Source organism: Papaver somniferum, chromosome 6 (genome assembly GCF_003573695.1).
Source record: "Papaver somniferum cultivar HN1 chromosome 6, ASM357369v1, whole genome shotgun sequence".
NCBI classification, from domain to species: Eukaryota; Viridiplantae; Streptophyta; class Magnoliopsida; order Ranunculales; family Papaveraceae; genus Papaver; species Papaver somniferum.
The window spans coordinates 105641824-105657288 of NC_039363.1; the positions used below are offsets into that span (position 1 = coordinate 105641824).

At 36.6% G+C, this 15465-nt stretch overlaps 3 protein-coding genes across 5 annotated transcripts; 2 read left to right on the plus strand and 1 right to left on the minus strand.

Annotated features, from left to right (window-relative positions):
• Window positions 1–6634: 6634 nt before the first annotated feature.
• LOC113288727 (thioredoxin H-type 1-like) lies at window positions 6635–7887 on the plus strand. Its single transcript, XM_026537850.1, has 3 exons — window positions 6635–6874; window positions 7244–7366; window positions 7533–7887. Exons 1-3 carry the CDS (start codon window positions 6782–6784, stop codon window positions 7662–7664), a joined length of 348 nt encoding a protein of 115 aa, XP_026393635.1. The 5' UTR covers window positions 6635–6781; the 3' UTR covers window positions 7665–7887.
• A 228-nt stretch (window positions 7888–8115) lies between these two features.
• Window positions 8116–11072, minus strand: LOC113288725 (protein RTE1-HOMOLOG-like). Of its 3 annotated transcripts, XM_026537846.1 has the most exons (4): window positions 10922–11068; window positions 10102–10160; window positions 8741–9052; window positions 8116–8638 (listed from the first exon to the last, which is right to left on the minus strand). In XM_026537846.1, the coding sequence occupies exons 3-4, from the start codon at window positions 9008–9010 to the stop codon at window positions 8204–8206; spliced, it is 705 nt and encodes a 234-aa protein (XP_026393631.1). In that variant the 5' UTR covers window positions 9011–9052; window positions 10102–10160; window positions 10922–11068; the 3' UTR covers window positions 8116–8203. The 3 variants fall into 3 exon arrangements, with proteins under 3 accessions (XP_026393631.1, XP_026393630.1, XP_026393633.1); XM_026537845.1 differs by lacking the exon at window positions 10102–10160 and having other exon boundaries at window positions 10922–11072; XM_026537848.1 differs by lacking the exon at window positions 10102–10160 and having other exon boundaries at window positions 8116–8635.
• A 142-nt stretch (window positions 11073–11214) lies between these two features.
• LOC113288726 (chromatin remodeling protein EBS-like) lies at window positions 11215–15294 on the plus strand. The gene is made up of 5 exons (XM_026537849.1): window positions 11215–11383; window positions 11485–11827; window positions 12280–12348; window positions 14100–14229; window positions 14854–15294. Exons 1-5 carry the CDS (start codon window positions 11311–11313, stop codon window positions 14878–14880), a joined length of 642 nt encoding a protein of 213 aa, XP_026393634.1. The 5' UTR covers window positions 11215–11310; the 3' UTR covers window positions 14881–15294.
• Window positions 15295–15465: the final 171 nt, after the last annotated feature.

The window sequence follows — 15465 nt, forward strand, 5'->3', positions numbered from 1 at the left end:
AACGACAACAATCATCCTTCCACTTGAGGTTAGTGATATTTGACTTGAAATGTTTCATTCCCTAACGTATCTTTCAAGTCGTGCATATTGAAAACAAAACTGCGAAGCATGTTTGAACTCTAGATAGACATAGTATTAAGGATTACAATACGAGGTTTATTGGTTAACCATTAAACTTTGTAGATAAGACATCGCCATAATCATTTGAATGCTATTGTGATTATGTATGGGTATGATGTGAGGATTTCATCCTAGGGAACAATGTTTTCATGTGTTATAAGGAAGTAAATTCATAAACTTGGTTTGTGAATCGAAAAGGAAATCGCCAGGTGTCATTGGTTTGTTATTCATTGCATATCTTATGAACAACCAATATGTGTGGTTAGTAGAATCGTTCATGACTTGTTGTGCTCTTGGTAAAACTATTCACAAAGGCCTGACTTATGTATTGGTATGATCGGGTTTTTGATTTTATGTCTGACCAAAACTGGGAAAAGGGGAACCGATCCTAGTAAGAGGTGCAGTACATCACAAAGGGGAACCGATCCTTGTATGAGGTGCAACAGGTTTATAGCAGAAAGGGGAACCGATCCTATGGACATGTGAAACACTTTTTTAGGCAATGGGGTACCGATCCTATGGACATGTGCAACACATATAAGTTAGATACCATATATATGTGGGGAACCGATCCTAGTACCTAGTCAACCGAATTTTTGAAAGCTAGTGTGACTATGCACAGTACTCACATGGAGGTAGAACCGAAACTTATTTTGGTAGAACCGTTAAACCCATGATTTGTGATTGAATGTTATTTGATCAACCGCATAGTTCTTGAAAGTCAGATGAACCAATTCTAAACTTGTTTGGTAGTGTGGCAAATCGGTTTCAAGGTTGTAAATATGAAAGAGAACTTACAAAGTTAGGATGTCGACATACTTTGAACACGTGCTGTGAATGTTTATTATTTAATTGTTCAAAGTTATTCCTTAATAGCTAAGGGAAGGGAATCACAGGATCGAAATATAAATAAGTTAAGAATATTTTAATTAAGGTTATTAGTTTCATTTTTAGGAAAATAAGAATTAGTAATGTGCATTTACTAATTAAATATTTTCTCAGAGATTTCGATCATTATTTTTGGACAGATCATATCCAGGAATCATGGAAACCGAATTTGTTCTTTAATAAATATTTTGAGAATATTTTCGATTTTGGAAATTCCTTGTTGTCCAAACTTCCTAGTCTATAAATACTTGAAGTTTGCATTTCTAGCAAACTAATCCTTCGTAACAGCAAACTACCTCTTGTTGTGCTGCTACTAGTGAAGCCACCTATTCGGAGAGGAGAGTATAACCTAATTAGGCGAAATCTCTTACGGCCGCTCAGTTTAAATTCTTCTTTGGGATTGAGAAGCTCTATTAGTACCGTTGGTGGGAAACTAGATAATTGCGGTTTATCTTTGTTTTTATTGATTTGATTGACTAACTGTGGTTGAACTTTGATTGCACCTAGTTTGTTTATGCTTGAGGATATTCTCTTCTGATATAAGGTTCACTCAAACTAGTTCAGAGTTTCGACAGGGATCTTTGGACTGTTTGTAGTTCTAAAGAAGATCTTGTGATAATCCATTGTTAACAGACTCCGTCCTGTGCGTGATTGATCACAAGAGATTCAAGTGATTGTGTGCAGGTGTTTACTGAAGATTTAAGAAGATTTTAAGACAAAGAAGATATTGAAGATTTATGATTTGTGGGTTCATAATCCTTGGTGTGCATAATACTTGTCTCGGTAAGAAGAGGATCCAATTAATAATCGGTTTTATCCTTGTGATAGAATTGGATTTATTAATTGAGTAGATCGGCATCAACACAATTCTTTGGATTAAGAGTGTTGATCGCAAAATCTTAACGATTACTTTGGTAATTGAACATAAGATAGATCTAAGGACCTGATGAAGGAGTTTATGTTAAGATAAACAGAAGAGCCTTTGTCCGACTCATATCACTTGGTTGAAGAGAGTTGATACCAAACATATTTGTTGTTCTTTTACTGTTTGGAATACGAACCAAAGGAATTGTTCCAAGTACGTGACTTAGTTATAAGTTGGAGGCGTGGGAATTCAAACGGAACTAGGTGAACTATAGGTTTAGTTGCTTGGTCTCAAGTATACGAAGTTAGGTTTAATTTTGTGTAGCGGCTTAATCCTGAGAGTATTCAATTATGGACAAGGTCCCGGGGTTTTTCTGCATTTGCGGTTTCTTAGTTAACAAAATCTTGTTGTGTCATTTACTTTTATTTTCCGCAATTATAATTATCTTTATTATAATTTAAAGTAAACTACACAAACGTTAATTCCTATTTTCTTGATAAGTGAATCCTATTGTGTTTGGTTAAGTCTAAACCTTTTTATCAAGTAAACATACTTCGTTGTTGTATTGTCTCGATCTCGTATCCATAGACGATCTCACGAAGTGTGAACCGATTAGTTACATTGTCTCGACTCAGGCCATAGACAATCACTTTCGGAGAAAGGACTTATAGGTAGGAAAAGTTTTACATTGAGGTATATTTGGGTACCCTCGTCTTTTCACATAGGCATAAACTTCATACTTTAGGGCTCTAGTAATATCAATATCCAGTAACACTTCAATGTTTTTCTCATCTGAGTCTCGGTTATAGGCTTTTTTAGCTGTTTGATAGCTGTCAGCAGGTCTCAGCATGCTGCTAATGTCTGGCAAAATGTGTCTTGGTACCCTTTAGACAATATCCATATCTTGACAGTATATAAATTTGCTCATTGATAAAGTCCGGTCCTAATGGTGGAACTTCAGTAAGAACAACAAGATTGCCAAAAATACCTCTAGTGCCTCCTTGTCTGAATATTTTGGAGTCATCCACGCTACATAGCTTGATAGAACAGTAATTTTTTTTCCATAGCTCCACCTTAGCATCTCTTAGAAGTTTAATGTTAGAGTTGATGAATCGTGATATGGTGTTTGTTTCATGAGAAGTTCTGCCACACAATCTTCCAACAAAATACCATTTCCAACTAATTTATTTTGTAGGAAGGATATTCGCCTTGTTGATGAACACTTTTTGACAATAAGCCTTTTCTGATGTTAAGACTGATAATATCTCATTTGATTAAGAAGGTTGGCTATTGATTCTTTTGGTTCGGAGTTGGAGGTAGAAGCTTTGAGAAGAATATAATAGGTTTTTGGAAAGAGTTTATTGTTAACTTAATTAGGGGGAATAGAGAGTTTTATTCAAGACTTGTGAGTAACTTTAATTTGATTTCGTTGGGTTGACTGGTTATGAGAATTGTGGTACATCACGCTTTGGGGGATCTTGAGATTTATGCAGTCTTCAGTCTGATTCTGGGGGATGCTTGGCCCTTCTCCAATGCTTCCGAGACAACCGGATGGGGAGTCAGAAGCCCGTGTGCTTGTTTTTTTTGTTAGGGATATCACATGAGACCGGAGCTTTGGGGAAGTTAACTACTAGCATAACCTTGTTGGTGGACTTGCATTTGGACTTAAAATAGTAATATTCAAATAATAGTATACAGTGCTATGTACCTTGGAACTGTCAGGGTTACATGTCGTGATCATAGATCGCCTGATGAACACAAGGCATATCCTGATTAGTAGATGAAATACCCCAAGTGAAAGTATATACCTAGTTGTTTCTTTGTTTCGATAGATGAAGTTTTATATGTTGATTGCTGGGGCCAAGAAATTGCGTGCGTTTTTAATATGCTTGCCAAGATTGACGGGTCTGATGATGGACAGGTTTGACTCCGTCCAAACTTCAGACATTTTATCTGTCAATAAACCATTAGAGGACATTGTTGAAGAGACTGAGGGACAGATGGTTTGATGCAGTTGGCGAAATAGGTCATCGTTTTGGCTTGTGTGAGATATACGAGTGGGTATGATCTCTGAATGGCCTCCACTTGTCGTAACTCCTCCTGCATACACAAGACATTTGATTAAACAAAAGATATCATTAGATTTATTTATAGAGAAGCGAAATGACGGGAGGTAGTAGAGTAAGGGTTTTTCTCAACGAAACAGTGAGAATGCATTGGGAATTAACCCAACTAAGACTTAATGAATTTTCTTTTTCTTTATTATCTCAAATTCTTTCATTAGAGCGCACTTTAGAGACCCCGTTTCAGAATTGAGATTCAGAAAGAGTTAATGTTTCATCCTGTGAATTAGAGAAAAAACTGATATCCATCCTCTGCAAACAAATTTCAACTGAGAATCAGATAACACCCAATGGATACTTCTCCAAATACAATTGAGAGTAATATTTTTGAAGCACCAGAAAGATGCAATAACTCCAGACAATTGGAGAATGTTCTTGATGCTCAGAGTACAGCAGCCTCCACTTCTCGAATTCAGCCGATGCCCGCTAGGAGGAGAGAAAATCCTCCATTTCAAAACAACATAACTGAAATTGGAGAAAGTAGTAATGGCGGAAGAAGTGGTGCATTCGCAAGAAGTCAAGAACGAAGAGGTCATATCTGATGTAGATTCTAATCTTGAGGATGTTGTTAATGATGAGTTCATTGATGGTGGTATTCGTAGTGCAGCTACTGCCAGACCAGGACCCATCAGGGGTTGGCGCATGCGAGATGGCTAGGTTGTGACTGCTTCTCACCAATCCATGGGAACTATGGTCTTAGGCGTGTTTTCGCAAGAGGAGGGAGGTTGGGATTTGACAATGTTACTTTACCCGCTGTTGCCAACTGATAGCTTGCTCGCCTTGCCGCTTATCCAATACCCGCTCATGGGATGCCCTATACCATGCTTCGTTATGTGTGTCATGCAGTTGGCAGAGCAACGACCAGAATTGTTGTGCAGATTGATAGGTTGACCATAGATATTAATGTAACATGTTGTTCTAGGAGTTTCAACAGCAATGTGCATAATAGTTTGTTTTTTTTTTAGGGTTTAGCAAAGGTATTTTGTTGGAGGGTATGATATAGAGATATTTGAGTGTGGGATTTAAAAAAGGGGTTAATATATCTAGGTTTCCTAGTATTGCAGAAACAGTTTTGCAATATATAGCAATAAGGGTTTTATTGTAGGATGGTTGTATTAACTTAGAGTTATCACTATCTATTGTTTGGGTTGAATCAGGATAGCAAATAATTTTGTATTGGTAATGATATTATTGTTGATTTCGGTGATGTCAGAATTAGTTAAGTTTGTCTTGGCTTCGAAGGATTTTTGGATAAGTTTTTAGATATGTTTACCAATGGAATTGGTTGTGACGATTTCTGCTATCTGTAATTTAGGAGGGATAGTTGACTGAACATATGATTCAATAGAGTAATTGGATTCAGAGATACCAATGGTGATGTTTGTTTCAGTGATTTTCATGATTATATGAGTAGCTGTGTGATTTGTATTACATCGACTGAGCATGATTGCACTAAGAACTCAAGAAAAATAGAGATGAAAATCCGACAAGTGATCCAGCAAAAAACTTGTGAGTTAGTTTAACAACAGCATAATAACCAACTATTTAAAACAGTTGACGTCGATGCATAAACAAAGTTAAACGTGATATACACAAATTTATCAAAAATCGAATGAAGGAAAATGATTACCCGAGTCTTTTTTTCTTTTTCAATGACTTGAAGTTTAGCAGGTCAAAAAGTGGTTGGCTAAAACCTTTGGAGCTCCATATTACCATTTGTTGATGATTTTTTTGGCAGGTTATTGTCACAAGAAAAAAAAAAAAACCACTCCTTCTCTCTCCTCTCTATGGCTCCTTCTTTTCCAACAAAACCATAAAAAACAACCATTCTCTGCTCAGATCTAGATCTGATCAGATTTTTTCATTATTCTTTGCTTTTTAGGTTAGTTACTAGATTAATTTAGTTTTTATTATGTTTTCTACTTAACTACACCGTTTTGGTGGTTTTATCTACTCTTTTGAGGTTTATTTCGCTTTAATGGCGATTTTGGGTTATTGGGTTGGGTTATAAGATCAGTAATGATGCTCTCCAACGACGAAATCTCCCTCTTTATTGTCTCCGGCGGCGAACTCTTCATCGGAATCTTCATCATCAACGTATCCGGTGACGAAATCTTCATCGGTGGTTTTTTTGACGACGGAAGTTTCATCACTATTTACAAGAGATTTGAGCAAATCACCCCTACTTTGGGAGAATTTTTCTTTCTAAAAAACAAAACCAAACTAAATGATTGAAATTTAATTCCGAGAAAAACCATCCTTCTTCCGATTTAATCGGATCTTATTCATACTTGTATTTGTCTTACTCCGGTAATCCTTCTCTTTTTCTTGTCGGATTTCTCGTTATTGTACTCTTACGATATGTTCTTGTTATTTTGTATTCTCTTATTTTAGATATTAAATTTATTGTAACCTTAAAATCACGTTAATGAAAAGGTTTCTTATTTATCCGAAAAAATAAAAATAAAAAAGTGATTTTTGGCATCATTACCAATTTATTTTGGGGGTGTATGTATAGTTGTATTTTGTTTTTTATGGACTTAGATACACCCCCAATCAATCTTGGGAACCTTGTAGCAATCTTTGTCCTTTTTTGGGTGTGGCAATACGAAGGGATATGTTGGAGTCGGTCTAAGGTACCGCCGTATCATTAGCGTTTTTTTATATAAAGGAGGTTCAGCTTGCATAGAGAAAACCAACAAATCTAACAAAAAAAATCCGATAAATACTAGAATATTCATCCTTTTGTGAGTTTATCGATTTCAAGAGAGAAAAGAAAAGAATCATGGCTGCTGTTGAAGAAGGACAAGTTATTGGATGCCATACTTTGGAGCATTGGACTGACAACCTTGACAAGGGCAAAGAACACAAGAAATTGGTGAAAATTTGCTTCAAACCCTTCTTCTTTTTTTCTTCCATAATATCTGTGTGTTGATCGATCTTTCCAAAGTATGGGTTTCGATCTACTGATTTAGAATTTGTATACGTAAGCTTATTTGATTGATCTATTGATAATGCTATACTAGTTCTGTACTTATGAAGTTTTTCTTCAATTAGGTTTACTTTTCTAGTAAAGTTATCTTGGTTAGAAATAGTTAGGGCTATTATAGCCCTGGGATTCTTCTTCTCAAGAGATTTCCCCTCTTTTTTCTCTGAGGATGATACTGTGATGTGGTTTATGTTTTGTTTTTGGGGCTTATACATATGGTTCTAGGTTATTATGTTGCTCATAACCTGTGTTTTGTAGGTTGTGATAGATTTTACTGCTTCGTGGTGTGGTCCTTGTCGCATGATTGCACCTATCCTAGCTGAAATCGCCAAGAAGCTGCCCAATGTATTGTTCCTTAAGGTGGATGTAGATGAATTGCAGGTGAGTTGAATTATCAAATAATTTTGGTTTTGGATATTTTCATTCAGCTCTTTACAACATGTTTATGAATCAACACAGAGGATAGTGGGTATCCTTTGGTATCCTCATTCTTCATATGACCTTGGACATAAAAACTAAAATTGATTCAACTGGTGTACCTTTGCAGGTTGTTGCTCAGGAATGGAAAGTAGAAGCAATGCCAACTTTTGTCTTTGTCAAAGAAGGAGTTGAGGTTGAGAGGTTCGCTGGTGCAGACAAAGCCAAGTTGGAGCAACTGATCGCAAAGCACTCGTGTTAAAGCTTAAGCCGATCATAATAGACTTATGATTATATATATATTTAGGTTTTGAATTGCCATCCATCTCTGAGGATGTGACTTTGCTATGCATGAATCCGAAAGAACAGACGGGGTATCTGTCTGTCTTTTTAATAAACTCAAGTTTACTGCTTGTTTGAGCCTTGCCCACATTTTCTGTTTGAGTTATCCGTCTGTCTTTTTAATAAACTCCAGTTTATCATCGCTTGTTTGAGCCTTGCCCGCATTTTCTGTTTGAGTCACTACAGTATGCATATTGTACTAGTAACAGTATGCATATGGACCATATGACACGAACTTGGCTGAATCCATAACTGAATCATAAAGGTGCAAGGTTCTGAGGGCCAACTAGTGCCATTTGTGGTGGCAGATACAAAAAGAAAGAAAAAAAATCTTCAGAAAGAAAAAAAAAAAATGTTCACACCATTGTGGCAGATACAAAAATCTTCTCTTATATAAATGTGTTTGCCAGGTTACAATTTAGCAGTAATACTCCGATAATTCTAAAGCTACGACTTCCACTACAACTGGATCAGACTCTTAAAGCAGTAGGTGCCGAGAAGAAACCAACCAACAACAATGGCAGTGAAAGATGCCAGTACAGTTAAGAATGTCCAACCCCCAAATGTTACCCCTAAACTGAATACTACAACAAAAGGTAAGCATGATTTGACAATTGCAGTTTTACTTACCCAACGACCTTTGAGGAAGATCAAAACTGCCAAATTCACTACATTCCATCTCCCAGTCGCAGTACCATATCCCAACCTGTTCAGATTATTTGCAACAAATGAGTGACAATTACATGTGAACAAACTGTAATCCCGGTGTTGGAATTCTTGCGTGCTCTTCCGTATGGCATCATCCCATGTCATTATCTCACTTTGCAGCTCTGTTCGATTGCACCTAATCTGACTTTCGTGCTCAGACATGCTGGGCGAAATGCAGCAACACTGCTTCAAGACAACAATAAAGTAATTAAGTACTGGCAATACCAGAGCAGATTTCAGTTAGTTACATTTAAGTTTTAATGGGTTTAGAGGAAGTTTTGAGAAAACCTTATCTTTGGTTATCTGAATGTACCGTGTTGCCGCCCCAAAGGCAAAGTGATCAACACATACGAAATTGGGTCCTGCAAAGTCTAAGATGACCCCATCCTCTCTGCATATACCAATGTGGCCGATGAAAGGGACAAACCATGAAAAAACGGGAAGAGGTGACCACACTATGCAACATGGGAACCGGGCTCTTTTTGGATCAATCTGCATGATACATGGCTCAGTCTCCCCAATCATTAGTGCACTGTCTCCATCTGCATGAGTTTCCATAAGGATATTTGCCTCAATTTGTTAATTCTTTATACAGTATGCCTGCAAGAAGAATTGGTTGGCACTTATTATACTGTTAAGTTATACATCCAGTACGGAGCATCTTGCAGCAGATATGGCTGACAACAAGTTTAACAAGCAAGAAGTATGACAACTAACAATAAAAGAAGGGTAGTGATATGAACATGTTAGATACGAAATTAGTGTTTTCTCTATCAACATTAGAGCAGTAGAAACTGTTGATTTCATATTTGAAAATCTATGCAACCAAATGTTCCATCACAGGTACCAAATCAAATCATACTTAAGAAGATACAACAAGTTAAGCTGGCTAATTTTCCCTAGTAGGTTGAGCATGCTTATAACTTAATCTTAACCAAAAGTATACAAATTGATACATACCCTAAGGTATAATATATAAGAAGATATACCAAGCTAAACTGGCTTATACTTCCTTGTAGGTTGAGGATACTTATAGCTTAATTTAGCAAAAATGCAGATTGTTTTAAGACGATGGAGGTAGCTTTGATAGCTAACAGTCGAATACATCCTGCTAGATTGCAACACAAGTAACTTGCCCACGAGGAAACCAAACAACAATATACACACGCACGAGGTGCGAGGCGAATGGGTCTCCCTACTCCTCACCAAGATTTGAAGTGTTCCTCAAGGGCGATGGTGTTAGGGATCCATTTAGCATTCTCTCAACAGGAAACATGAATTAATGTCTCCAAATAACTTAATCAAATTCATTAATTTCAAGGAAATTAAGAATTGCAGGTATACATTTCTTGATCACTACATCTATGGTTTGGGGATTCATAGAATGTAGATATTGAGGTATCCAATGATGATAGAATCAATCTAGTTTCTGCTAAACTTAAACCTACACCTAAACTAGAATCTCATCATATAATGGGAAACTTTTAACATTAAGTTATACATCGAGTATGGAGCATATTGCACCAGATATGGTTAAGAACAAGTTTAACAAGCAATATACAGCATGACAAAACCCATATACTCCATGGCCAAGTAACAACAAAAGCAGGGTAGTGCTACGAAATTATTGATTTCTCTATCAAAATTACAGCTGTAGACACTGTTGATTTCATATTTGAAACAAATGTTCCATCACAGGTACCAAATCCTGCGTAAGAAGATACAACAAGTTAAGCTGTTAATTTTCCCTAGTAGGTTGAGGATACTTACAACTTAATCTTAATCAAAAGCATACATTTATACAGATCTTAAAGTATATATATATATATATATGAAGGCTTATTAGTGCTAGTAGGTTGAGGAGGCTAATAACTTAATCTTAACCAGAAGTATACATTTCTACAGATCCTATATAGCATACATAAGAAGATATAGCAAGTTAATCGGCTTTTGTGCGAGTAGGCGAGGATACTAATAACTTCACTCAGCAAAAAGAAGATTGTTTTAAGACAATGGAGGCAGCTTTGATCCCTAACACTCCGCACATCCTGCTAGATGGCACTCAACTTGCCCACACAACAATACACACGAGGTGTGAGGGCAAACGGGTCTCCCTACCCTTTCACTAAGATTCGAAGTGTTCCTCAAGAGCAATGCTTTTAGGGATCCATTCAGCATTCTCTCAACAGGAAACATGAATTGATGTCTCCAATTAACTTAATCAAATTCATTATGTCAAAGGAAATCAACAACAGCTTACAAATAGATCTCTAAAACACTAGAACTAGTAACACTATATACATTTCTAGTTTGGGATTCACAGAATGTTCATATTCAGGTTCCTATGATGATAATAATAGAATAATAGATCAAATCTAGTTTCGTTTAAAACCAAATAATCTCAATTCAATCATCAAACTTATGAAAAGAGAACCGAGGGAAAAAAAGGATTATAAGCTAGCAATTTACCTGATCTTCGCCGTGAGAGCTCCAAAATTTCCAAACCCAAAATCTCAAAAGACTAACAACATAAGCCGGAGAAAGGCCAATAAAAGTATTTAATTGTTTTTTGATGGTTAAATAAACGGCTGAGATCTTTCCAGTAAAGTGTACGATACCTTTAAAAATGTAGACTTAAAAGTCAGAAATTGTATTCATTTACAGCCGTTGGATTAATTCACATATTCCTCGATGGGTTTTAGGAGACAGCACATATTCACGCCTGCTCATCTAGTGGACTTAGGTCAAGAGAGAAAGAGGATTTTTCCAGAAACTCCGTAAACCCCTTGAGAGCCCTTCACCTTCTCTTCTCCTCTCCTTCTCCCTCTTCATTTTGTTCATCATCATTTCTATGGTTAATGGCAAAAGCCAAGGCACCAAAAAGAACCCTAGATTCCTACACAATCAGAGGAACAAATAAGGTCGTCAAAGGTAAAAAAAAAAAAAAAATTCATTTCTGAATTTTTCAAAATTAGTTTTTTTTGTTTGGAAATTGTGACCTAACTTTTTTGTTTTTTTGTTGGAATTTGTAGTTGGGGATTGTGTATTGATGAGACCCGTAGAAACATCGAAACCGTCTTATATAGCTAAAATAGAGAGGATTGAAGCAGATGCTAGAGGTCATGTTAAGGTACAAGTTAGATGGTATTATAGACCAGAAGAATCCCTTGGAGGAAGAAGACCGTTTCATGGAGTAAAAGAGGTGTTTTTATCTGATCATTTCGATCTACAAAGTGCGGATACAATTGAGGGTAAATGTACTGTTCATACCTTTAAAAGCTATACAAAGCTTGATGATGTTGGTAATGAGGATTTCTTCTGTCGGTTCGAGTATAATTCTTCCACTGGAGCGTTCAATCCTGACAGGGTTGCTGTGTATGTTATCTATCATTATCATTTGGTTTCATTTTCATTTGGTTCATTCTAAATGTGGCAAATAACATTGCCGCAAATCTAGGTTTTCTTCTCGTAGATGATATTGGGTAATTGAATTGACGTAGAAACTTAAAAATTAGGGTTGTTATCTGTCAGAATGAAAAAAGGTTAGTGGTAGGAATATTTAGGGAGTAAAGGAGGTGCTTTTGATTGGTGTTGTTGAGATTTATTTTCCTTTTGTTAAGAAGTTTTCCGTGTAGAACTTGTATATTGGAATAATGACCCTTATACTTAAATCTTTCTCTGACGGGGACACTTTGAGGATTGTTTTGTTTGAGTTGATTGAATATTTTCCTTATCGGATAAGTTGGAATCGTGTTTGACTTATTTGTTTTCGTATAAAGTTTGTTTGGCGTTATCTGTTTGTTAACTATTAGCATCTTTTGTTACAGATACTGCAAGTGCGAGATGCCTTACAACCCCGATGATTTGATGGTTCAATGTGAGGGTTGCGACGATTGGTACGTCTTTGTTCCTTGGTTGAATATATTCTTTTTATTTTGGTTCTCGTTTCCAGTTATGAAGAGGATTGAGGTGTATTTTATTTGGATTTTTCTAAGACACTGTTTATTAGGAACAACTTCTGCAAGTCTTATATTTAGGGAAAGAAAATATTAAGAAAATAACTTAATAGGGTACATTATACATAGTACAAAAGGGCTTGATTATCACATCTGCTAAGGATAAGGAACAGTCTACAATGATTATATACTTAGAATCAGCCCACTTATTTGCATGTGTTGGTGATGATTTCCTTTCATTGGCATTGGTTGTTGGCCATGGTGAAGCCATAATTTATATTAAGCATCATTTATTTGTCTACAAGCTTGGTGCCTTTCTGCCTGACCTCTTCTAGAGTTTAAAGGATCTTATCATTTCCGTCTACTTGCGCGAGACCTTTTAATCTCCTACCCTGAACATGCTTTTATAGATGAGAAGTTGGCGAAATAGGTTAATAATATGCTTATCGGCCTAGCATCAATTATTTTACAATCTTGAAATTATTCAATTGTAAATGTTGATCTTCTGCCCAGCCTTAAATTTAAAGCGGAATTAATCAATAAATTGTCGAGGACAGCAGTTGGCAGCCTACTCCATGACTATGTTGCTTGAGGTGCCGCCGAGGAGGCTAAGTGGCAGATTTTTGCCTGGTATGCCTCCCTAGCCTAGGCCCTGACTTTTTCTAAAGTTCTGTAAGAAAACTCTAAATTCAGCATTTAGGCTTCTATTTTACAGTCAACACCACACCTTTCACGAGATATAAAGGCCATGTCTTCTATTTTGGGTCTATTTCATTAAAGTTAAGGTTTGTACCAAGAAACATATTGCACTGCTAGTAATTTATGCCGAGGACTGCAGTCGGCAGCCCTACTCCATGACTATGTTGCCTGAGGCGACGCCGAGGAAGCTAAGTGGCAAGCAGATTTTTGTCTGGTATGCCTCGCCAGCCTAGGCCCTGTTTTTTTCTAGAGTTCTGTAATAAAACTCTAAATTTTACACTCAACCCCACACTTCTCACGAGATATTAAGGCCATGTCTTCTATTTTGGGTCTATTTCATTTGAAATATGGTTTGTACTAAGAAAAATTTTGCACTCTAGAAATTATGATTTTTTTGAGGGTATAGTCATCTGTTGCTGCAGCTCCGCTCCGGCGCCATATTTGACACCCAACACCTTGCCGCCCACCTCGCCCTAAACAACATAGATTACTATTGCTTTTTTGTTATGCCATTCTAAATAAGGTTCCGGTTGCAGAATGAGCATGTTGCTTACCTTTTTTTTTGCTAGCAATTGGGTCTGTAAGTAGTTGCTAGCTTACACGAGATATTAAGGCCATCTCTTCTATTTTGAGTCTATTTCATTTAAATTAGGGTTTGTACTAAGGAACATATTGCACTGCTAGTAATTATGATTTTTCTGGTGTCATATTTGACACCCAACACCTTGACGCCCACCTCGCCCTAAGCAACGTAGATCGATATTGTTTCTTTGCCATGCCATTCTAAATAAGGTTCCGGTTGCAGAATGAGCATGTTGCTTACCTTTTCGTTGATCGGAATTGGGTCTGTAAGTAGTTGCAAATTGCGAGTCCGCATTTATAATATGTTATTTTGAACTGAGATGCATTAAGTGTAATGTGTGCTTTACAAGAGCTCTTCCTGTAATTTAATTTTATTTGATGATGGATTTTGAATCATCTTTCTCCTGCAGGTTTCACCCTCCATGTATAGAAATGACTATAGAGGATGCAAAAAAATTGGAGCACTTCTACTGTCAACAATGCGCAGCCGATGACAAAATCAAGTCTAGGAATCACGCTTCTAGAAACTCTGATACCAAGGTAGTTATTCTAATTCTAAGTGGTAAACAAGTCTGCAAGTTCTTGTGGAGGATCATTTGTGTTTCTATTCCAAGCTGACTTGGCTGTAGTGTTCTTTCAAGAGATTAAATCTCTTAATAGATTCATCAAAGAAAATAGATTCTCTTAATATGGTCTATTTGACTTGGCATAGGCTCTCATACCATTGTCGACCTTGTTAAACTAGCTAATATATGGAAGAGCATCTTTTATGCTCATTCCAATCACTAGTGGAGGTTGAAGTGTATGAGCAAATTTGATTGTTGTATCCACAGATAACAGTCGGTTCTTTATGTAGGATTTTCTTTACTTTACAAGTTCTAGGAGCCTAAGAACTATTATAGCGCCATTATCACCAGATCCCTATACCATCTAAAGGCAGGGAGGTTTGGTTGGTTGTGGCCTATTGTTTTAGCCAATGACATTGCAAGATCATTGATTGAGCAATTGTGTGAATGGCTTATTGACATTGACCTTTATACATTCATATATGCACGGATAAATCCTTTAACGAATATCTCTTTTGTGCTGATTTATGACTATTTTACAATTCCAGTTTGATTCGGTTGTGACAAAATCGTATCATCTCATTGTGTTGTTTTACAGGTGGATAACAAACGGCGAAGAAGGTGACAGGCCTTAGACGTAAAACATTAAAAATGAACATACTTACAATTGGTGGAATTTAAGGTGGTCTGTTTTTCTCTCTTTTGTTAAGCATGTCAAAAATCAGTTATGAACATGAAGAAAACCTAGAGGAGTTTATGTCCTCGAGTTGCAATTTATTAAAGCACGGGGAAGAGGAAAATGCTAGAGTGGGCTTAACACTTTCTTTTTTTTATTCTTGAAAACTGTTTTTAATAGTACATACATTATCTAGGTTTAGTGTGTGCCATGTGTGTATGATCAGCTGCTTTATTTCTCCTTTTTCATTTTTGAAGGAGACGGAGGCTTTTGCTGTTCTGTACATAATGTGTGATTCTAGTTTTTTTCTGTAACATGTTGTGTTATACATCTTGGCCGTTCCTTGCTAAATTGTTCACGGAATCTCCAACCCAACTACAGCAATGCCGTATTTCATTTTCCTCAGTCTTTTCTGGACTTATTCATCAGCAACAACTGTGAAAGGCAGGAAGGGTTACAAGCTCAGAGTACTCAACTGGTTTTACTTTGCAGTCTCACTGGGCAATCAACTTCTGATATACAGTAATTCTCAAA